Below are 24153 nucleotides of genomic sequence, written 5' to 3'. Positions count from 1 at the left end.
AATCTCTCAATTAAAATTTTATAGTTGTATTCTTAAAAATTGGTAAAAGAGAAAATAAAAATTAGAAAAATATATATACGAATTCAATGTAAGTTCGTAAAATTATTGAACACAACATTAAGTTTAGTATCCTACCATACAAACTTTGATTTTATTACTAATAGAGTTGATAAGTTAAAATGTTGAATATATCGTTAGACTTATAAACATACAATGTTAAAATTTAAGAACTTATTTAATTTCTTTTGAAATATTAAATCTATTGAACACAAAATAAAATAAACTGTAAATACTTAAGTGCATCAACTAAATTTGTAATTTTAAGTTAAGAAAAAATTAATTAAAATAGATAATAACTTTAGAATTAATAACTAAATATACAAAAAAAAATTATCATTTTTTTTTTGTAATAAACTTCAATAGATTTTGTGATATTTGAATATTGTAAATCTAAAAGACATATATAATACAAATTCATTGGAAGTCTAATGTCAAATTACACAAGTTTCCATAGCCGATTCAATTGAAGCATCTTGTTGACGGTGACGATGGATCGTTGGAATGGAATTTTGAAGGTTCCATTGCGTTCCAACAGCCGCAAGTTTTATAGAGTTGCAGTATCACTCTGCCTTTCCCCAACTTCTAAAACATTGACGGTAAGTTCTGAATTATTCTTCCATTGCATTACTATCACAAATTGCCCTAAGCTGCACACCTTCCTTTCAGATTGAGGGAAATACTGTGTACTGTTTTGTTAGGTTCCTCGTGCAAACGCCATCTTCTTTAATGGGGACCGGGTCGAAGGGACGGGCAATCCGGTGATTGAGGGATTGTCTAATCTACAGAACATAGCTGAAATTTTAGTTTCGAAATTTGGAGATTCCACCAATGCATGGGTTGTCGAGGCTTCTGATTTCAATGGGGCTTTTGCTATTTATCAGGATTTTATACCTTCTCTCAATCGGTGGGGTGAACCAAAATCATATACTCCAAATGGTTTTCCTGCTTCACTGTCGACCGTTTCACTTTTGGGAAGTTGCTACAATGAGGTATCGTCTAAATGTGTCTTTTGAGTCAACAACATAGGGTGTGGTTTATTTGAATATCTAACTATTTACTTTATTAGTAGAATGGTATGCTGAAACTGGTTCAGTTGCTCTCAACGAAGATTTGAAACCTCACTTCTCGACCAATGCCGTATGGCTAAACCAGAAAAGATTCGACTCTATGACCTCTTATCGGTGATGTATGCCTAAACCTGATGAGCTATATGGTTGAAAGATTCAAATATTTAACCTCTTGGTTGGTCGAAAGTGTTTATGGCTAAACTAGCTAAGCTATGTATGCCTACACCAGCTGAACTATGGTTGAGAGATTTGAATCTCTAACCCTTGATCGGGAGTGTATATATCTAGACTAGCTAAGCTATGGATGCCAAAACCTGTTGAGTTATGGTTAAGAAATACGAATCTATTACCTTTGATCGAAAGTCTGTATGTCTAAACTAATTAAGCCCTGCTTATGTTAGACTGATTGCGATTTTGAGGTGAACTCATGCACTTAGTTGCGGATTTGGCAGGTAAAGAAGATAGTTTCCAGGGGAAAACCAGGATCACAGGAAACCACCATACCTACACTGAGCGGCTGCACCCCCGAAACAGTCATTCTTGGATTTAGCAAGGGAGGTACTGTGGTTAACCAGCTAGTTACTGAACTTGGCTCAAAAGACTTGATAGCTGCTGATGAAAATTTACCTCTATCTAAGCAAGAATCGGGTGTTGAATGTTCTAAACTTGATGAGAATCAGTTCATACCAACTACAGAACATAGCTTTTTGAAAAGCATAACAGAGATTCATTATGTGGATGTTGGGTTGAACACCCATGGTGCATACCTTACAGACCCTGAGGTAATCAAAAGAATCTCCAGCAGCCTTATTCAGGAGTCGAGAGGAATCCGTTTTGTTCTTCATGGTACACCAAGACAATGGTGTGATCGCAGAAGAGTTTGGATACGAGATGAGAAGGAAACAATGACGAGTTTTCTTGAATCTGAAGCTCTGAGAAGTGGAGGAAACTTGCAGGTTTATGAGAAATTTTATTTTGCCGATAGGCCTGCGGACATGCAGATGCATTTTGAAATAATTGAAAAGTTGGATGTTTGTTGATAGCCCTGTTGTCGGGTCGCTGGAATTTCAAGAGTTCTGTACGATAGATGCGTGAATATTTATTCATGCAATCAACCAATGTACAAGAGAGTTTTACTTTAACAATTAGGCTTCATCATCAAGCTCATTTGTAATATTTTTAGAGCAGATGCTTAGTGATAGTAGTAAATTGAATCGTGTAAATATTGTCAGGTCAATAACTATTTAGTTGCAAATTTGTAGCAAATAATTTAGTTTTCTTCTAAAATTTTGTAACAATTTTTTTGACAAAGCAAATGTCAACTTTTCTTTAATAGACTAATTGATTTACGGAAGTATAAAGAAAAAAGGCTTTGTTAAATATTATCAACCCAAATTTTATAAACTAATTTTTATAATTCAGACATAAATTACTCAACTCCACTTCGTAAATTTCTTTCCTTTCACATTTGAAGTTGCTTAAACTTCGCAGTTCTTTTTTTTTTTTTTTTTTTTTTTTTTTTTTTTTTTTTTTGAAAAGAAACTAAAAAAGCTTTTTAGTATTTTCCAAAATCATCTTTAAAAGACCTACTCTGTTCTTTAACCAATTATCTGAAATGAATGTATTAAGAAAGAAATTAGTTAAAGAGGGTAATACTTGTTAGAAATATGAACTTCCAAAAACCTTGACTTCATCTGATTAGAATATAGAACTAAGTTTACCACAAAAACTGAAATTTTGGGTATGTAAACCTGCCGTTTCTAAATTCTCATCCACCTGGAATGTCATGCTTCCTTTGCTTGCACTATAATAAGCAATAAATTGAAGGAATATCTATTCCTGTACTACTAGAAAATTTTCTGACTAGCCAACCACTGTGGTTTAATGCTATCTTCATATTAACATAATTAATGGATATTTGCAGCATGTACAAATAATCTGAGTTGATATGTGCAGATGGGAGTAAAGGCATGTAAAATATACAAGTAGAAGTAGAACAAAGAACCATTAACAAAATTCTAACCTCCATCGATCATATAATGAGAACCAAAATAGCCATCTTCTTTTAGTCCCATTTATCCAGCTAACCAGTTGCTTTCCTATTCTTCTTACTTGAACCGATTTTTCGCCTTCCTCGCTTTCTTGTTTTCTTAGATGAATTAGGTTTGACAGCAGAAGAGGATTTTGCTTTGTGCAGCATGTCGGGCTCCTTGTCCTTTGAGGAGTCAGCTTGAGAAATTGCAGCTAAAGATACACTTTTCTGCTCCTCTGAATTTTGAAGCTCAATCAACTGATCTTTATCCTCTTTGGAAAGTTGCAACTCTTCCTTCACTGCCGAATCTTGCATCAGAACTTTCTGAGTCTGTATACATACAAGCGAGTTCCAATGTTCAGAACTACCATCTTTTACTATAATGCAAGTTGCAACACAATAACCAAGATGTTTATCACACAAGTTTTGTTGGAACAAACTCAAGGGAATTTTGAGAACACGGAAACTAAATGGTTTGATCAGTCTGAGGCAGCTAGATGGAGAAATTCTCATTGGTGTTTCTCTTTCTGAACTTTTCTAAGCTTTTCTTTGCAAGAAATATAATGAATTGGGAGGTCTCTGCCAGAAATATAGTGCTTTATGGTTTTTGTTCCTTTTCACTCCCATAGGAGTTGGCTTCTGTTTTTCCATTTCATTATTCAAAGATCTTATCTTTTCTTGTCAAGAAAAAAAAGTTGCACATAGCATTAGACAGAACTTACAGTTCCACAATCCGTGCTCTGCGTCATATCAGGAAGTAGCATGACCTCTCCATGAGTTTTGATTGCAGTTTCGGGCATTAGTACATCTAATGCATGCTCAGACATGTGTTGTGATGCTTCATGCAAAGACCTTACTAACTCATCATTTCCATCTTCAGGTGAAGCAGGATCATCACTTGATGCAAGAGAGTATAGCTGATTGATTGCAGAGAACTTCATGGGATTTTCATTCACCACTTTGTCAATTCTGTTCTTCAACTCATGAACTTTTGACTGTGCAGCTTCAATTTTAAGAAAAATATCTTCCAAATTATTATCATTATTCCCCAACATAGAGGATGCCCATCCATCAGTTGCGATTGTTCCCAAGTCATTGATGTCATCACGTTTTATATTCCTTGTTTTGTCTGTAGATATCAGGAAAGAGAATCAATGACCTAGTACTGACTAGTGACGACTTTAAGCCAGGAGCCTCTTCAAACATAGATAGTCTTCTCGAACTTAACATACAATAACAGGCTATGCTTTTAATGATAAGAAATAGGATTATTTGTTTATACATTGGTAGAAACTCGGGGAAGGGAAAAAAAAAAGAGTTAGAAAAAATGTAATAAACATTGACTCATGAATCTTAACCCTATTTAACATAAATAAAGAAGGCATCATTACTGAAAAGTTCGGAAGTGTATAGTGTGAAGCACAAAAAAGTTGAATAGGATCATTAAGGTTGTTACAAGCACTAGATCTATTTTCTTCTTTTTCTTTTTCCACTTTATTTTTTATACGAAACAAACGATATTTTTGCTTCAAAGATCTTTCTATGGCGATTTGGAAGTATCCTATTGACATTCTAAATATTTCCCTACCAATATTCTTAACACTACTCTGCCTCGAATCTAACCTTGTCCTTCCTAACACTCTGGAACTTCAAAAAATTTATGTATTGAGAAAATTCTTTGCGGCCATCCCAGAAGGAAAAAAAAGGAAGAAGAAGGTGATGATTTTATGGCACAATACTGTCAAAACTATCATCTGAGAGAAATGCAAGAACTTTTTAAGGGTCGAAAGATCTTGAAGAAATAATTGGGAGGTTCAGAGTTTTTGTTATATTCTCCTGGAAGAATCTCCATAAGGGCTGTTGGTCCATTCATGATGAGGATCAACAATGTCAAACTCCTATTTACCCATGACATATGTACAATTTATCAAAATCAACCAAAGTAAACATTACGATCCACTTCACTTACCTAATTTTAGAAAAGTATCTTCCAAAGACATGTCATCAGCAAGAGACCTCTTCTTCTCTAGAATAAAAACAAAACAAAATAAAACTGCAATGTCATAGAGGAAGACGGAGACACTAGGAAAAAAGGCACTGCATAGAAATAGTTGAGGACTTGATACCATAATAGGAGAACACATTATGATGTGCCATATATGAAGCTACGTCAGTAGTTTCTTCAACCTTCTTCCTTCCCTTTCTTTTCATAAACCTGTGTCTTTGAGTGTGATTTGAGAATCCTGTTGACTTCACAGCAAAACCATCCCCTGAGAAGTCTTCGTAGAAAGACTGCTTTCTTTGATCATATAATGCAAGTTCTCTATCATATTTTAACGACTGAGCCTGAAGTTTCTTAATTTGCACTTCTAACCATCTACACCGCCACATAATAGGACTTATAAACTTCCTCCAGTGAGCTGTCAACTTTTTCTTCCTAGAAAGTAGGATGCATGTATAAACACTTGAATATCATAGAGAGTGAGGTAGAGGATGTCAAAATTGAAGAATATGCAAACTTGATTGTATAAGTGGTAAAAGTTTTTCCTTGTTCTCACAATGTCGGCCATGTAAAATTGCAAAGTGAAGGCAGATGAAGTCTTAAACATTTTTAGGAATGGGCAAGTGTGCCCCAACCCATGGTTCAAAACTTAACCAAGATAAAAAGTAAAAAATAAAAAATAAAAAAGAATAAAAGGCTTGTTGAGTTGTAACTGTCCTAGTCCAACGATACATATTTCAAGAATTTACAAAATTTAAAAATGCAAAATTCAACTCAGCCTGATTTAGCTTGAAATGGCTTTTAGTATTTGATCATCAACCAAGTCGATAACAACCCAACCAGTATATAAGATAGGATACATATATTTTTAGAGCAAGGAAGCTCAAGATATGATATTTACAATTTCTTAGTGTTAATTACAGTTTCATTTTGACATCATTGACTTGTGCATTACATTTTATTTTAATTAAAAAAACGAACGTTATGAATGAATACAAGAACCAAGAGGATCAACAATGGACAAAAAAACAAAAATGGCCTACAAAAGCAACCAGCCAAACAGGAACCAATGAACAAGAAAAAGGATCCAATCAAAGAGAATAAGACCTAATGAATAATCACAAAAGTCGATAAACATATGCAATGAAAGGTCATACGTATAATTGAGATTAGTCGAGGTGCGCGTAAGTTGAACCAAAACACTCACAAACATAAAAAAAATTACAAATAAACACAGGCCCCAAAGTTAGGGGTTAAATCTTGCTAAGAATCAAACATCCTTCAAATAAAACTCCCCACCCCCTGAAGATCCTGGTTGTTCATTATAAGATGGTTGCAAAACTTTACACTCATTTATTACTTTTTTCTTTTTTGGTAAGCAACCCAGATTTCAATAAGAAATAATGAAAGAAGAGCATACAAGAAAGACAGCCCACAACAAAAAAAATAAAAAGGAAGCCCAAAACAACTACAAAAAGAGCTTCAATTTAAAAAGACCAGGCCAAGATCATAATTACAAAAAAAGTCTATAAACCGGCACCCACAAGAAGGCATTAAAGTGGACTCCCTCCCAAACATCCTCGCCGGATCTCTCAATCTCCCTAGAAATTCTATTATTCCTTGTGAACCTACAACTATGAGGCAATATTTTCGATGGTTAGCAAGGATATTTATATTAAACAAGAAACTCTATACTTTGTTTAATGAAGGCTCCAATACAGTAACTAAATCAGTTCCACTTAAACCTCAAAATTCTATGCCTTTTTTTGGGGAAAAAAATCAAATTGTTAACTCACCGATAGCACACAATTAAGTAAAAAGAAAAGTGGGGAAGAATAGAACAAACAAAAGCAGCACAAGTGAAAAGAAAAAGAAAAGATACATGTACTACCTTGGAAATACTTCGCCGTATCCATTAGAATTAGACTGCAAATTATTATCACCGTATAATTGGGATTCAACTTCTTCATCATCCAATAACAAACCATAATCTGTCCCAGATACAGTATCTCCAAATGAGCTTGAATTTTCAGTTAAAACATTGCATTCATTACTAGGACCTCCCTCACAATTTTCCGAACACCCAATAATATCAACCTCCATATCCTCACTTCTATCTAACATCATACTTCGTTCAAAGGATGAAGCTTCTATGTCACGAATGTTTTCCTGACCACTACTTGCATTCTGCTTATCTCGAGTGGCATTTCCGTCCTCCACGCACCTTGAAACCTCCATCAAAGCTTCCTCCTTCGCTTTTGATCCATTTTCTAGTTCCATGCTAGTATAGGCCCAAATTTAGGCACTCTTGAATGCAACAAGCAAAAGCATCTGAACAAGTGAAGAACGTCAGTATCCAATACACGTACCCAACATTTATTCAGAGCTTATCACAAGTAACTAAAATATTTGAGGTCCAAGAATATTTCAAGCTTTCCAAATGAGAATAGCATAAGTACTTAAGCTTAAAAGTACACAAAAGTATTTCAACCTTTCCAAATGAGAATAGCATAAAAGTACACAAAAATACTTCAAGCTTTCCAAATGAGAATAGCATAAAAGAGAACTTAAATTCGAGGTCCAAGAATTTATTCTTAATAACCTATATCTGTTTCCAGTTCCACGCGAACATGTTATGTATAGGTTGAAAATACAGAAAGAAAAAGTTCACTGAAGAATTCATTTGTTGACCAAAATAGTTTTCTTCTTCTGTAAGAATTCGTTATACTTGTTTGAAATCCATGAGAGCACGACAGAAAGAAAAGTGTTACCTCACCACTTCCATTAAAAAAAAAAAAAGACGATGAAGAAAGTAGTCTTGACCTCACAATCAATCTTCCTTCTCGGAAAGCAAAGGGAAACAATCGTATAAATTGCAAACACAATAAACGCACGGATTATATCGCCAAAAATTAAAGAACCCCATTAGTGAACTGTAGCACAAGACGCAAAAAGCCTCCAGGAAAAAAATCGAAAAGAAAATTAATGGGCAAAGGAAAGCATTTAACTAACAAGAAAGCGGGAAATGAGAAAGGACAACTTCCACTACACTCCAATAAAAAAAAAATTAAAAAAAAAACATTGCAAATAAGCTCAAAGAGAAAACTTAAAAAAAAAAAAAAAGATCTATCGGCAAAACTAAACCTTAATACAAATTTCTGGAGCATTCAAACTTACCAAATTCGGGGAAAGCAGAACAGTACTACACAAACTTAACTTGTTACGACAATCGAATACTTTCAACACCCAAATAGGAACCCCTTTTCTTCCCAGTTCACAATTTTAAAAGAGTGATGAAAAACCCCATCTGGGTTTGATCAGAATTGAGGGTTAGAGAGTCGATTGGTTATGCGCGATTCTTGTCGTCGATCAGGAAGGGAATCGAAGGAGGATAGTGAGGCGATGAGTGAGGGAAGTCAGATCCAGTAGAGTGAACGGAAAAAGAAGCGAAAGAGGAGGAAAGTGAACGGAATTGAGGGAAAACAGTAGAGTCAGAACGTGAGAACGTTTTACGCCAGAACAAAACAGAAACACCGCCAATTTTGCTTTCATTATATAGTTTTATGATGAATAAAATGGACCCCATCATGTATTAATCATGGGCTCCACCCTCCCGTATTTTCATATGATTTTCAAACTTTTTATTCCAAATTATTCAAACTTAGTAAAGTGATCAATATATATATATATATATACGTATATTATTTTTGTTCACATTGTTTCTTTTTTTTTTTTTTAAGAATAAAAATTAAAAGACCCCTTTTTATTATTATTATTATTATTATTATTTTATTTTCACAAACCTTGGTTAATATGTTTGGTTACATTTTCCATATTAAACCTATCCAGGATCCTCAACAAAATTTATTCCAATTCTGATGGCATTACCTTTATTCGTCCCACCACCACTAAATTCAATTTAATTCAAAATTTTAAGCATATAAGTTAATAAGGTAATCAATATTTTAATTTCAACATTTTTAGGTACAATTTAACTATTTAAATCAAGCTAAAATTTGGGCTGATCTTAATAATTTGGAACCACAAAGTACATCAACAATTTGGAATTTCTAACCTCTTTGGCAAAAATGTTTTATTAAAAACATAACTTTTGAAAAAAAAAACCATCAACAAGAAGAATAATATTGGCGCAATACTTGCACAAACCTAAGTGAGAATCCAATAAGGTTATAAATTACAGTTAATGGACAACAATTACATTCATGTAATGAAAGTTCATAATCAAAATCTTTAAAATATGTTTTTGCAAGTAATGATTTCAGTTAATACCTTTGACAATATGTACGTATTCCAGATTTAACATCTCGGTTCATTCAAATCATCACCATTTATTAAACAACTCCACCCTTAACTGGATAAACATTAAATTAAATGAAGTTTTAACAGCTAAACATCCTTAATTCATCTTCAACCAGTCCCAACTGCAAAAATGAGAGCTAAGCATTGTACAATCTTTAGCATATTTAGAACTTCTATCATTACAGGGAAAATATCATCAGGATCAATATTAACAACCAAAAAACAATGGCTAACCCAAAAGATGAGGAAGAAAAAGGTTTCAAGGTAATGTGCTTCTTATCAACTCCCTGCATAAAGTACCATCAGTATATATGACTTCTGATAGAATGCAGACTGCGAGTACAGGAAGAAAATGCTTCGAAAAAACGACCTTTTGAAGCTTCGGGTAGAAGTAATAGACCGGGAAGTAACGGTGAAGCTGAGAAGTCGAACCATATAGTTCTGTGTACTACTTGGCATCAGAGACTTGGTATATGATTAATGGGGGCATTTACAAGACCGCCTGGTTCGGACATGCCATGCAGCTCATTTAAGCTCCATGAGTTGAGTTGAACAAGAACTCACCTTCTGTTGCAGAAATATGTTGAATTTGTCTTAAAGGGAAGATTCAACACTGTGGTGCTCTAGATTTCTAAGAACAATTCGAGCAAATATTTTCGCTTGTAGTGGGGCAGTTGCTGCGGCAGCTGCAGTACGAAGCGCTCTTGATGCTCCAGCATTCTGCATAAGGCTTGCATGGTGTAAGGCGTGCCGACCCCCTGGGATAGTAAACTGCATATGGAAGAATACATGCATTGAGAAAACATTGCGCCAGAACTCAAGGGCGTTACAAAATCAGGAAAAAATACTACAACTTGAATCCGTTCACTTGCCTGTAGAAGAGCAAATGCCGCACATGCTTTTAGTGTAGGTGATGGATTTCGAAGCATTGCAACAAATCTTCCTATTTCAGCTCCACTAACAGTTATGAAAAATTAAGACATTAGGAAAAAAAGGAAGATTAATACAACTTTAAGAAAAAATTTCCTTACCCCACAACCAACATTCTTTCCTGACTAAAGCATTCTTGCATACAAAATGTAAACAGCCAACCAAAAGGAAAACCTTTTAAAACACAATATATTGAATATTTTGTAAAAGAATTTAGACGAAAATTTTTAATCAATTTACTAACAATATATAAGCATAACTAGAATAGACATCCATCATATGCCGAAGGGAAATAACCGGGAATACATTTTTTTTTAATGATGAAAACAACTTTCATTGAGAAAAAATGAAAGAAAGGGAATGCATATATTGTTATCAACAACGTGGTTTTGCCGAAGACAATTGATTGCTCAACATTCGTAGCCTTAAAAGTGCAAGCATGCTAAATTAAATGAGCATGAGAATACAAGAGGTTTGAGTGAACCTGCATCGCAGATGGCCCGCTTCTTGAATACGAGCTCGTTCTGTTACTTGCACCAATGCTGCAGGCGCTGAGGAAGCAGCAGCAGAGGCAAATGCTTGTGGATCTGAAAATGTCTGGACAAATGCTTCAATATTCTTCAATGCCATTCTTCTAGCCCCATCTAAGCTCACACTCTTGGAAATGCCTTCTGATGAGCTTCCTGGCAAGGCACACTCATCCATTCTGAAAAAGATTGAAGACACAAAGAATCAGTGGAAGTTATTTTTTTTATCAAGAAAAATGAAGGCATCATGACAGTGGGTTTATTAAAGTTGTTCCATGTACCTCCCATCAAACATGTAAGCCAATGCCAAAGCAGCCATGAAGCGAGCCATTTTTGATACCGATGCATAACAAAGATGAACTAGGGCTGGAACACCCCCTTCCTCCACTATACGAAGGGCATTACCAGGGTTAAATGCAAGATTCCAAAGAGCTCCAGCAGCAGTCTCGTGAACATCCTGTAGAAAATAAATAATGTAAAATAGTTCGGTGTATAAATGCTAAGTACGCAGTTTAGTTGAACATCCACACATTTTCACAACCAAACTTGAGTGCTCCTTATCAAGAAAAACTCAAGAATAATTTGGAATCCTTACTTCAGCATCTGAACGTGCCAAAGCAATTAATGGTGCAACGCCCCCTTGCTGACCAATAGCAATGCTAAAAAAACCCCAAAAGGAAAAAGGTTAGTTGAAATTGACCTTCATGTAGAAAAATAATGGTTACTCATCAGTGAAAGTACTGTCAAAAAAGAAAAAGTAACTGGGTGGGGATAGTATTACTTTAAACTAAAATCTTTAGAAGCAAAACTATGGACACGAATTTTTCTAAAGGAAAAAGGCATAATTTCTTAAACCCTAAATTCCTATCATTGTCTTTTAAACTACTAAACAAAGATTCTTGTAAATAACAAAAAACAATTTCCCACCTGGTCCTAAACAAGCTAGACATTTATAATGGAGAAAGTATCAAGCCAATTTCCCATAAACTCATTTTGTCCATGGGAATTTTACAAACATGCAAGCCATATCATATAGAGATCATCGACGTCACTGGCACTCTTCATAAAGGATAGGACTAACGCATACATGCCCACAGTTAATTCTTTCAAAATATAAGAACCTCCCTTGCAGTAAGATTAACAAATCTTATTGGCTTGCTACCTGTGCAATATACTACTTGATACCATCTCCAAACCTAAATTTCCATACCTGTTGGCTTCGGAAACCGACAATCCCCACAGAGCACCAGCAGCCCTTTCCTGAAGACCCGGGGATGCATTTGAACAAGATTGTGCTAGAGCAACCTAAAATTAAAAATAAATAAATAAATATGTACATGCAAACGATGGGTGAGCTTAGTATCATAAAACATATTCCAATCAAGTATATAATCCTACTTTTCTTATGTTCTGTAATGTTTCACATCTCAGATTGGAAAAATAGTATTCAACGGCAGACAGTTGGAAAAGCAATACGCTGTAATCTACATGGACTTCAACAGAGCATAATGATGAGATATTTTCAAGTTTACTGCAACCTAATATCCATATTAACCTTTCTGATAAAAGGGTGGACCCTCGACTTTGGACTATATAATTCATGTCCATCTCTGGTGTCTACATAAGCATTAACTCTTTGGAGGACCGTTGCCAACTTCTGTATCTCCATCACTGCTTTCTTCTCATGGTATCTAGAATAGTTTCTATTACCTCACCTATGTCAACTCTGACATCAAAGATGAGGCATTTTCTTTTAAAGGCGGAAACAAAGCTCCTTCCTTCAACAGTAAAAAAAAGATTTTATGGCAAAAATGATTTTCTGCAACTTCTTAGATCCTTTAGTTGGAGCATATTAAGCTCATTCCTTCTCTAATAGTAAGATGATCAAGGAGTTCTCTAATCGAAGTTCCTGTGGAGAGATTTATGGAAAGCCAGGATGTGCACACTGTTGTGGGATATTTGGGGAAATAATACAATATTAGAGGTACTAAGCAAGAAGTTGTTGATGTGCGATCCCTTGGGAGATCTAGTGACTCTTTAGGCATTGATGAAAAGCTCATTTTGTAATCCTAGGTTCTATTTTACTCGATTGGAGTCTCTTTCTTTCCTTCCTTTTGTGGGCTTATTTACTGTAGCCCCGTATAATGCTTAATTTGTTTTACCATGAAAGTTGGTCTTTTATCAAAAAGAAAATAAATTATCGATAAAGATTTGGAGTTTTGTACATTTAACTGTTTTTCCTTGCACCTCCCATCACAAGTTTAATAAGATCCTTCCTGATTGGACGCCAAACACTTGATCATTACACAGAAAGCATCTCTCGCTGTCTCATCTAGCTTTTATTTTTGCACTTTCATTCCTCTCAATGGTGGTCTCCTTTTCAATTTTAAAAAGAAAAAGAATTCATTTGATATCAAATGCACATAATTACGACTAGAAATAGACAATAATAATATTCCATTTCAAACTCTTCCTTCCAGCTTCTATCCCCAAGATTGTACCTGCCAACTCTAAGGGCTTATCCATTCCTCATGCAAGTAAGATAGTGTGCGATCTTCGGTTTAGAAGGAATTTGAAGGCAAGAAGTGGAGGAATGCGCTCAGCTTTCTGATATTTGGGATAACTTCTCGGTCAAAAACCAGGAGGACCAAATGTATGAAAGCAGGAAGGGAGCGGTCTCTTTTGTGTCAAATCTCTGGTCGCCCAACTCTCAATTTCATGCCAATGTCGTTTGGAGAACCAAACTTTCAAAAAAATAAATAAATAAAAGAGGTCAAAAGTGTTCTTCAGGATTTTGATTCGCAAAACCCTAGCCCCACAAAAGGAGAATGCCCAACGTCTGCTTGAACCAGAACTGGTGTGTTCTGTGTAGGGCTAGCATAGAGGAGGTAAGGCACATACTATTGCTGTGTCCCTTTGCTGAAGCTTGCAGAAAATCTTTGCAATGTTCAAGGTCGGTGTTTTATTGCCCAGAGGACATGTTTCAGATGATTTGTGGGGTAGATCTGAAAGGCAAAGCAAAGACTTTGTTGCTAAACGAGAGGCAGCTCTGTTGTGGAGAATTTGATTCGAAAGAAACAATAGGGCAAGAAAAGAGTAGCGTTGAGTCATTTTGGGATGTGTTAGAATTTCTGCTTCCAGCTGGAGTTTGTCTCAAGTGACTCTTGTAATTTATCCTTTTCTACTAATTTATGCCAATTGGAAAGCTTTTCGTAACCCCCTTGTCTTCTTTTCATATCTTCCCTTATTTATAATGAAATTATTGTCTTATAAAAAAGAAATAAAAGCTAATGGATACATAATAAAAGAAGATATGTATTCCAAAGAAGAAGAAACATTTCTCCAATTGAGTTCAACAGAGTACCAATTCCCAAAAAAGACCTTTTTCTTCATGTGAAGTTTTCTATAAGCTAAATGTACTTACATCTAATCTTCAAAGCCTACATCACATAAAGAATGGCCCTTTAGAAATCTCATGGAGGCAAAAAGTTCAACAGTGTGAGATACATCCACTCAAACTCTACAATAATGAGTCTGGGTGATTCAGCAGCACATAGATAGGGTTGGATTATTATTTAACAATCTAAATTATTTTTTTCGTTCCATATTGATTCAGACGTTGCACAAGGGTCCAATCAGCTTTTACAGTAATGAATAATTCAGAGTAAAGAGATAAAGATCTTACCAATGCCTCAACACCACCTGCAGCTGCAATTGCTTCTCTATTTCTGTCATCAAATGATAAATTCCATAGGGCACCAGCAGCCTCTTGCCTGTTCCATGAGACAAAAATAATATGTCGGACTTAAACCTAATTATGTACTTTATCCAAGTTTCAACTGTTTTGCACATAAAGAGCATCCATACAGCTGGATGATACAGAATACCCACCTTATGAACATTTTATCCAGTTGCAATGTCAAAGGTTTTTGTCCCAACTGAATTATCCCACAAATATACGATTAACTAAAGTTCTTTCACTAGTCCTTTACTCTCAGCGAGATCAACACATAAACTTACCAGATGACCTGGATTTATCCCCTTAGTGCATGTTATATAAACTCAAATAAGACTCCAAAGAATATTATTCACTGACATCCAAAAGTGTTTACGCAGCTAAAAATAGGGATTTTACCAGCGGGGCAGGTTGCAACTAACAACCAACTAAAAAACATTTAGAAACAAAGATCTCTCAAGAATCATATACAACGAGCCTTAAAACTAAAACCGAATTCACAGATCCTAAAGATTGCCCAAGAATGGTACAAACTGGACCTAACAATTAAATAAATAAATAAATAAATAAAATAAAACATCCAGAAAGAATGAGACTTGAGATTGGCATCAGCACGTGTAACATTCAAGGTGAAAACCAATAGAATTTATAATTTAGATGTCATTTTATTCTCTAGCAAGTTATGCTACAATCTACTTTTCAACATTTTTGGCATCTGATGGCCTAAAAAAAACTAAATGAAGACATGTTTGAACAGGATTGGATGATATTCTAAGCATAAACAGTAAAACTTACAATAATAAAAAAAAAAAAATGTTGAATCGTTGTAAAACTACCTGACACCTTCATGAGGGGAGTGTGTAAGTTGGACAAGTGCTTCAAGTGCACCCGCCTCTTGTCCAACGGCTGAGTTGTTTGTGTTGCTATCCCCATGGGCAGCTAAATTAGCCAATGCCCGAGCAGCCTGCACAATTTCAAATTGTACAAATTTACACTTGAAACTTGTGCAGATTTAGATTTTTTAAGCAATGCATTCCTGACAGCTGAAAGGATTCCATGACAAGTAAAGTAGCAACAAATATATGAGCCAGCTTAATATTATAATAATACATGGTGACAGATAATGCACTTAAATACCAACACTTGAGCACAAGAAAGTCTTCAGTCTAATCTCAAAGAAAAAAAGAGTTCCCACAAGCATTTGATATCTAGGTCGTTGATTACGATTGAGTTGTATGAGCTGTTAAGGTCAAGAATGTCCACAGTTATTGAATAAGTATTGGTAGGCATTGAATAAGGAAAAAAGGAGCCAGAGCCTAGTGCCGCAAAACACAATCCCACTATCTTCATCTCCGTGATGCCATGATTTTACTTCAACCATGGCTAGTCATAAAGCTACTCAAAGACTGTAATCTCAAATCACTTTTATAGGAAACAATGCTGTCATTGAAGCAAACAAAGAAATGTTAACAAACAAACTATTGTCTCAGCCCCAGCGCTCGTTGCTAATATAAACAGCAGAAAGAGCTGCCAAAATTGTTGTTGCTACAGTCACTATGGTGAAGAAGCTCTTCTTTCATTCCTCTACTTGTTCAGTCACTAGTTTTCGCTTCATTTTTTCCACCATTTTCTCCTTATTTGTGAGAGAGAATTTTATTGCCTTCAAATATTCAGCAAAGGGCTGAGTTTCTTCTACAAGCGTGTGCTTAGAAGAAGCTTCTTCCACTTACTTTCCCACAACCATCGCAAACATCCAAACATGTTTTCAACAATGCCATGCTTTCTCTCACTTAGCAACGGCTGATTTTATCTTAGGTTTAAGTTCATCAATTCTACTCCGTGTTTTTAACAAGCTTTCTCCATCATTAAAATCACAAAAATCACGAGAATAAAATTATAAATCTGAAAAAATGATAGATTCTTTGAGAAAATCAGGCATGGTTAAAAAAGTAACGGGAAAAATTATTGTGTTGGAATACTTCTTCTGAATTACTTGAGCCAGAACTCCAGCACTGTCTGATAGGAGTAAATTTGACTTTCTTGCCTACACCAACTACTGTATTTTTTCTTGGGTGTCTTCCTTGATCAATATTAATTCATTCATGCAAAATCTTGAAAACATCTCCCCCTTCTTCTTTCTCTTCTTGAATTTAATGGGTTCCCCCTGATAACATGTTCAACAAAGAGCCCAACTATGGAAGCTCCCTCTTGCAATCAATATCACCAAGAGTTTCCCAATCTTTCACCAGCAGCAGTCAACATTGTCTCGAACAATTCCCTAATACCAAACTGATTCTCCAATAATAAAATCAGAGTCTTCGTTATGAATCAAAAGTTATGAATACCAAAAGACAATTCCTCTATTTATAGAGAATTGTAAGATAAACTAGTCCTAATCCTAATTAATCGAATAAACTAATACTAGTCCTAATAAACTAAGGAAACTAATTACAATTCTAATCAATCAAGAAAACTAATCCTAATTCTAATCCCACCCCATCATCAACTTATCTTTACTCTAGGTTAAGTGCTTGTAACTTAACCTGGCCGCTAAGGTTTGTGGGGGTGGGGGAGTGGAGTTATTAACTGGACTCCTTGTTTGGTGGTCCAAAGAGAAACAACTTCTTTCATTGAGGAAAAAAAAATACAACAGCATACAGAAAAACCAACCCATAGAAAAAACCTCTAGAGAAAGGGTTTCCAACCAAGTAAGATATTGTGTAGGAATAATTACAAAAAAAAAAAAATGTTGCCAAGTACTCTTTCTTTTTCTTTTTCTTTTTTTCAGTAGAAGCAACTACTTTTAAGGAGTTCTTAAAACCTTCAATAATTTTGATCCTCGAGACTAACATGTGTAAAAGCTCCACCATAGGGTCAAACCGGTACCTTGGAAAAAGTGTCTCCATGGTTGACAATAAGATAAACTGACTGTCTTCTTATCTAGGGCCCTCCTTGGATGATACCGTAACTCAAAAGTATTCGTCTTTTTTTAAAACCAAGTTGTGGAAAAGGTACAAAAATATTGAAAGTAGAGACAAGGAGCACACATTGATTTGCATGGAAATCCGAGTACTGGGAGAAAAACCACGATATTTTGTTGTTATTATTTTCTAATGAATTACGAAGGTACAATGAGAAAGATTAAATAGAATACAAAGGGCAAAGGAAAAAAGGAAAACAAATATTTATAGTAAGTTTTCCATAAATACAAATTTTAACACTCCCCTCAAGTTTGGATGTAAATATCAATGAAGCCCAACTTGCTAATACAAAAATCAAAGTTGGTCTAAGAAGCCCCTTGGTGAGAACATCAACAACCTGTTGGCTCAAAGGGGTGTACAAAATGTATATGCTCCCACTGTCAAGTCTTTCTTTGATGAAATGCCGATCAATCTCAACATGTTTAGTTCTATCATGTTGAACTAGGTTGTTAGCAATACTAATAACGGCTTTATTATCACAAAAGAGCTTTAATGGAGTCTCACATTCCTGATGAAGATCAGACAGGACTTTCTGGAGCCAAATTTCCTCACATATTCCCAAACTCATGGCTAGGTATTCAGCCTCAGCACTACTTCTGGCCACAACACTTTGCTTCTTACTCCTCCAAGTTACAAGATTGCCCCAAACAAAGATACAATAACCGAAGGTAGACTTTCTGTCAACAACAGCTACCCACTCCGAGTCAGTCTATGCCTCAATGATCTTCCTGTCTGTCTTTCTAAACATCAACCCTTTACCAGGTGTCTTTTTCAAGTATATCAAAATTCTGCTGACAGCTTTCATGTGATTCTCATAGGGAGCCTACATAAACTTGTTGACAATACTCACAACAAAGGAAATATCAATATAGGATAAGTAAATTAATTTACCCACAAGGCGCTGATATTGATCAACTGAAACTTGATCATCAGAGTTTCCTAGTTTACAATTGAACTCAATAGGAGTGTCAATAGGACGACATCCCAACATACCTGTCTCGGTTAGCAAATCATAGGTGTATTTTCTCTGAGACACGAAGATGCCTTCTTCATATTTAGCCACCTCCGTTCCATGGAAATATTTCAGATTTCCCAAATCCTTGATTTCAAAGCCCATTAAGCTTTTACTAGATATAGTCTTAATCGATCAAGTCCTACTAGACCTTCTCAACCACCTGATTCACGTGGCGGCACATGAGGCGGGTTCGACGGAGCGGACAACTACAGAATTGACAAGAATGCATTTTCCGTCATTTTATGAAGGTGGCGAAACCATTCATCAATGGCAGGACTAATCCGAGCATCTACGGCGGCACTAAAACTAGTGGTTGTCTCCTCTGTTTGATTTCCATCATTGGTTGTGTTTTCTAGGGTGTGTTCAATGTCCCGCTAAAGTAGAGACAAAGAGCACACACTGATTGACGTGAAAATCCAAGTCCCAGAAGAAAAACCACGATATTTTGTTGTTATTATGTTCTAATGAATTACAAAGGTACAATGAAGGAGATTAAATAAAATACAAAGGGCAAAGAAAAATAAATAAATAAAGATTTATGGTAAGTTTTCCATAAATACTTTTTTTTGGGTTCTCCATGAAAAGCCTTCTTTTCCAAAGGGGTTGATTAAATCTTATCCGGTCGAGAACTTGCATCCCTAATTCCCTCTTTTCCTTTTTAAGATGCCAATTTTAAGGTTCTCCTTGGGTGCTCGAAGTATAGGTCTTTTTGGAATATGAGGTGTGAAGGGTGCAAAAGTGTTCATTTCTTTGGGAAGATCTTTCTTTTCCAACGAGAGTAAATTAACTCTTGTCCAATCAATTTTGGTAGCATCCCTAGTTATTTCTTGTTTTCACAGGCTACCAAGAAAATGACAAGGTATTTTTTTGGAAGGGTTGATAGGGAAAGGGTTAGGTATCGAGAATTTGATACTCCCTAATGTTGCTTTTCAAGCAAAAGGGTCGAGGGATTCTTTTCATACCCAATGCTTTGAGACATAGGACTATTATGAGCAAATATGGCCGTTGTCCTTTAGTGTGAGGTAGGATCTATGGTCTTAAAGGTCGGTATAAAAATGTCTCGTCACTTGCAAAATCACATCAACAGAGAATATGATTAACGTCCTCCACCACTTTTTTACAAAGATTATGAGAAGGTGGCCCATCCAAAATAGCCCTCCCTGTCAAAACCTAATCCAAGGTGTAACTCTTTTGTGCATAACCTGCCACACGAAAACTTAACCTCCTTGAGAAAGGTTATTCACCTACCACAAAGAGGAGAAAATAGAACCACTACACAGAGAGATGGACAAAACACGAAAAAAAAAAAAGAATTGTAGGAATAACCTGTAGACAAACAAGGACTCCAAAGGCGAACATCTCCCACGAAGGAGTTAAGGACCTCATGAAACGAAGTGCTAAGTAATGGTTCTTCGTCTTCTAGTTGCTCGTAACTAGAAATCTATAGTGAAGAGATTTGATCCTTAAGTTACACAAGGACCAGGTTAATATATAATTTCCAAGAGGGTTTTTATTCAATTACATACCAATGATCAATTTGTTAAACACCTCATCTTGAAAACACAAGTTGCCTCCTAAACACCAATTCATCACCCCAAATCCTTCAACTCTCCCTTAAAAATGTTTCTAAGGTAAGGCAACAAATCATAAATATCAAAGCCGAAACCCTCCATCTGCCAAAAATTATTGAATCGAGATGGAAAAGGCACTAGAAATCACCTCACCAGCATCAATCAAATAAATCTTCTAATCAAACCTACTGGCCTTCAAAAGAGAAGACAATGATGAAATGCCCTAAAAGCAAATCAATCGCAAGATAGAATGTGAAAACATCTTCCATCTCTTCATTCCCACATCCTTGGCTGCATTTTAGAGGAGCAAAAGAGCAAGAATTTGAAATTTAAATATAAAGTCATAGACTAACGTTTAACACAATGGTAACTAAAGGTAAACATAGCATTCATTGTAGGGAGTATAATATCATGTCAATAATAACTTAGGAACATGCATATTTCAGAAGGAAAGGAACCAAAATCAAAGTTACTTCAATCAAAATTAAAGTTACTTCAATTCTCAAAAGAAATATCTGAGCATGCATATTTCAAATCCTCAATCTCATCTGAATGATCAAACTACACAACTTTTAGCACGAAAAATCTGTCTAGACAAAAAAAATCCCCGCGGTTCAACACGGTGATCACCTGTTCTTGCACTCCTTCAAATTTGCAGTTCCGAGCAAGCATCACCAAAGCATGCACACCACCTGCTAAAGCAACTTCAGTACTGCACCTATCATCAGCTGCCAAATTTGCTAGTGCACCAGCTGCACGTTCCTAAAAGTACAAGTAAAACAAAATTAAAATCCGTGATTTCTGAGGAATTTAATTCATCACCCGAAAGGGTAATGCAAAAGGAGAATGAGGAAATAAAGATGAGACAGAGATAGGCAAGCCATCACTCATGGAAATTGATAACAAACAATGAAATGGTGAAACTTACAAGAACTCCATCGCCACCAGAAGACCATTTAAATATCAAATCAACTAAAGCTCTAACTCCACCAGCCTCAGCAATTGCACCCTATTTTAATTTTAAAATCCATCATCAGAACTAGAGGTTAAGAGTCTCTAATAATGCTACTTTTGAGGAAAAAAAAATACAATATGTAGACATCAGACTTTGTGTTCCTCGCCAACAGAGAGATTCCACAACCCTCCAGCAGCCTCTTCTGCAACTAGCCTGTTCATGGATCTCGCAAGACCTGCAAGAATATCAATTCCACCTTCTTCTGCTACTGCCTTTGCAACATTAGCATTCACAGACAAGTTTGCTATGGCCTACACAATCAAAGAAAAGGCATGTTAAAGTTGATTTGGCTCAAACCCATAAACAACAGACTACAATTAATATTAGCATTATAATATTTATGAGCAACGGGTACAAATATAATAGATATTTCAATTATCATCACAATCAAATAGACCAACAAAATTTTTGTAGTATACTTATTTACCAGTTAGTATAGTATATCCACATGAAATTTACCTTTGCCGCCTCAGACTGAAGCCCTTCTCTCCAAGACTTCGCCAAGTTTAGAAGGAGACGTATTCCACCACGCCGCATAACTTCTTCTGCCCTTCCAGAGTCGATACTAGCATTTTCATCATCGATGACAACAAAAGTTGCAAGACCTGTTGCTGCCCTTTCTTGAACATCCTCTTGTGAGCTCTGCATCAAACTAAGTAACAAAGCTGCCCCTTGATTGAGCCAAAAATTATCAAGACCATGTTGATTGCTTTCAGCAATACGCAGAAGATTATGAGATAATATCCACTCGAGCCACATCATTATCTCATCCAAACTCTTATTTTTATTCTTCAAATTCCTCCAATCTAACAACATGTTCTCTCCTTTTGTTGTAGTATCGACAAATAAAGAAGCTATTTCCTTCACAACATCGGTGAAAAGGGCCAGCAACAATTTGCCTTTATATTTGCTAACAGTGAAGCCAGCATCTTCTTCTAAAACTGAACAATTGAAGGCACACAAGACTTTTAAGCTTTGTGATGAAGACATTAATCTTGATACAGCAACAGGACCAATATCCGTTCGTGACACATCTAAACCAACCAAGTTAGGCAGCTTATGCCACTGATGTGAAACAGCACCCCACTTCATATTTGAGGTCCCTGCAACTGAGAGAAAACGAACCGATGATACGTTTCCAAGGGCCATCTCATCTATATTCAGACAATCGATAAACCCAATATCAAGCAAATTAGGGCAATGCTTTGATAGAGCATTGAGAGCCTCTGCATTGACATCCCTAATTCCAGAAAGCCTAAGTTTTTTCAACTTATGACAACAAATAGCTATTGCCTTTATAGCATCGCTGCTGATCCTTTCACAGAAATCTGGCCCAAGCTGAAGGCTTTCAAGTGCCTGGTGTCGAGCTGCAATGGCAGAAAGTGTAGCATCCGTAATTTTTCTGCAGTAATCACCACTTATTTCACGCAAATTCTTTGCAAGAAGAAGAATTATTGCATCAGCAGACTCTGCCCCACGAAACCTGAGCTTCTGAAGATTCTTGCACCTCGAAGCAAGGGAAGCAGCCATTGTAGCATCGATTTTATGTGCTCGAAGATCAAATGAAGTCCACAAGCATGAAGATAATCCAAGAAGTCTCCATGTTCTACAAGTTGATGACAAGTTTGCCCGGTCACGATAATTCAGACAAGAGAAAAGCTGAATGACTGTATCATCAGGCAAACTAGTCCAATCTACAGTCTGTTTGTTGTCCAAATCAGCAATCTCACTTTCAATTTCAGGGTAGCTTGGCAAAATCAGCTTCTCCTTCCCTTTTCTTGTCACCTTCCTCCTCACCCTCCGATTCATGTTCCAGCCAATCCCAGAAATCCAAATACCGCCACCCCAAACTTCAGAAAATTTTCGAACACAAAAAAAACACAGGCATACACAAAACCATTATTTTTCAACCCAAATTCCGAATTCCTTAAGGCCCTGAATGAGGGTATACAAACCGACGCGAACCCTGTGCTATTACTTCAAAACCCTAGTCCTCCAAAAAAGGAAGTTATGATTGCGTGACAATTGATTGAAAACTCTTAATGTGAACCAAAAAAATCCAAGTTTCTCGACAATGGGTTGAGGAAAAAAGAACAAAGAACAAAATTAATCTGCCTTGTGGATTGATTGTATGAAAGAAAATCGACGCCTCCCTAAACCTGATAGTTCTTGCTATCTGGGTGCGCTGGTAAACCCTGAAATCTTCAACCTTTTAGAACAAATCACGACACATTCAATATGATTGATTGAAAAAAAATCCCAATTGAGCACACAATAGATGAAAAGGGGAGCGTAGATGGGAGAGATATGAAGGGAGAGAGAGGAAGGACAAAGCTAAGAAAGGGTTGGAGAGAATTCAGGCAATGTTTTGACAAAGAGGAAGCTCAAACCCTCAAAGCATGTGTCCACCTCTCTCCCCTATTTTACTTTCTAGTGTTGTGCACCAATTAACCACAGGCATATACATAGAGGGATAATGAAAGAGAAAGAACTAATGTGGTTTGGGAGAAGAAGAAGAAAAAGGGGAAAATGGTTGAAGATGAATTACAGCATTAAGATGAGAAAGAAGGTCAGAGAAAAATGGTGTTATTGTAGAGAAGAAGAAGAAGAAGAATATCAACTCCACAACTAATCCGAAAAGGAAGAGCACTTACCGTTCTCTCGTATATATATAAATATCATGTGCTTGATGCTGTCAATTTCTATTGTATTTCTACCACATGGGTTCCAGATTTTGAGTTCTTTCTCTCTTTGGGCAGGCCACAACCTGCCCCTAACAATTAAATTTTAGGTTACACAATCTTTTATCTCTCTGTTTTTCAATCTTTTTTTCCTCTAAAACTTCTTTATTTTGCAAACCCTATTATTAATTTCTGGTAATTAATATAATTCAATAC

The 24153-nt window shown here is 36.0% G+C and overlaps 3 protein-coding genes across 4 annotated transcripts; 1 reads left to right on the top strand and 2 right to left on the bottom strand.

Moving 5' to 3' along the window:
- The first annotated feature begins 482 nt into the window (after window positions 1–482).
- On the top strand, window positions 483–2289 carry LOC103483140 (uncharacterized). Its single transcript, XM_008439602.3, has 3 exons — window positions 483–656; window positions 759–1049; window positions 1580–2289. Exons 1-3 carry the CDS (start codon window positions 549–551, stop codon window positions 2165–2167), a joined length of 987 nt encoding a protein of 328 aa, XP_008437824.2. The 5' UTR covers window positions 483–548; the 3' UTR covers window positions 2168–2289.
- A 713-nt stretch (window positions 2290–3002) lies between these two features.
- Window positions 3003–8700, bottom strand: LOC103483139 (uncharacterized). 2 transcript variants are annotated; one of them, XM_017043508.2, is made up of 6 exons: window positions 8379–8700; window positions 7053–7492; window positions 5286–5596; window positions 5129–5185; window positions 3882–4288; window positions 3003–3489 (listed from the first exon to the last, which is right to left on the bottom strand). In XM_017043508.2, the coding sequence occupies exons 2-6, from the start codon at window positions 7439–7441 to the stop codon at window positions 3211–3213; spliced, it is 1443 nt and encodes a 480-aa protein (XP_016898997.1). In that variant the 5' UTR covers window positions 7442–7492; window positions 8379–8700; the 3' UTR covers window positions 3003–3210. The 2 variants fall into 2 exon arrangements, with proteins under 2 accessions (XP_016898997.1, XP_008437823.1); XM_008439601.3 differs by having other exon boundaries at window positions 8339–8699.
- Window positions 8701–9490: 790 nt separating this feature from the next.
- Window positions 9491–23922, bottom strand: LOC103483137 (protein ARABIDILLO 1-like). Its single transcript, XM_008439600.3, has 12 exons — window positions 21716–23922; window positions 21349–21507; window positions 21170–21250; window positions 20872–21003; window positions 15511–15638; window positions 14624–14711; window positions 12149–12243; window positions 11534–11597; window positions 11220–11395; window positions 10896–11117; window positions 10354–10438; window positions 9491–10252 (listed from the first exon to the last, which is right to left on the bottom strand). Exons 1-12 carry the CDS (start codon window positions 23063–23065, stop codon window positions 10076–10078), a joined length of 2757 nt encoding a protein of 918 aa, XP_008437822.2. The 5' UTR covers window positions 23066–23922; the 3' UTR covers window positions 9491–10075.
- Window positions 23923–24153: the final 231 nt, after the last annotated feature.

Source organism: Cucumis melo, chromosome 6 (genome assembly GCF_025177605.1).
Source record: "Cucumis melo cultivar AY chromosome 6, USDA_Cmelo_AY_1.0, whole genome shotgun sequence".
Lineage (NCBI taxonomy): Eukaryota > Viridiplantae > Streptophyta > Magnoliopsida > Cucurbitales > Cucurbitaceae > Cucumis > Cucumis melo.
The sequence above is the reverse complement of the archived record's forward strand: the minus strand, read 5'-3'. Positions and strand labels throughout refer to the sequence as shown.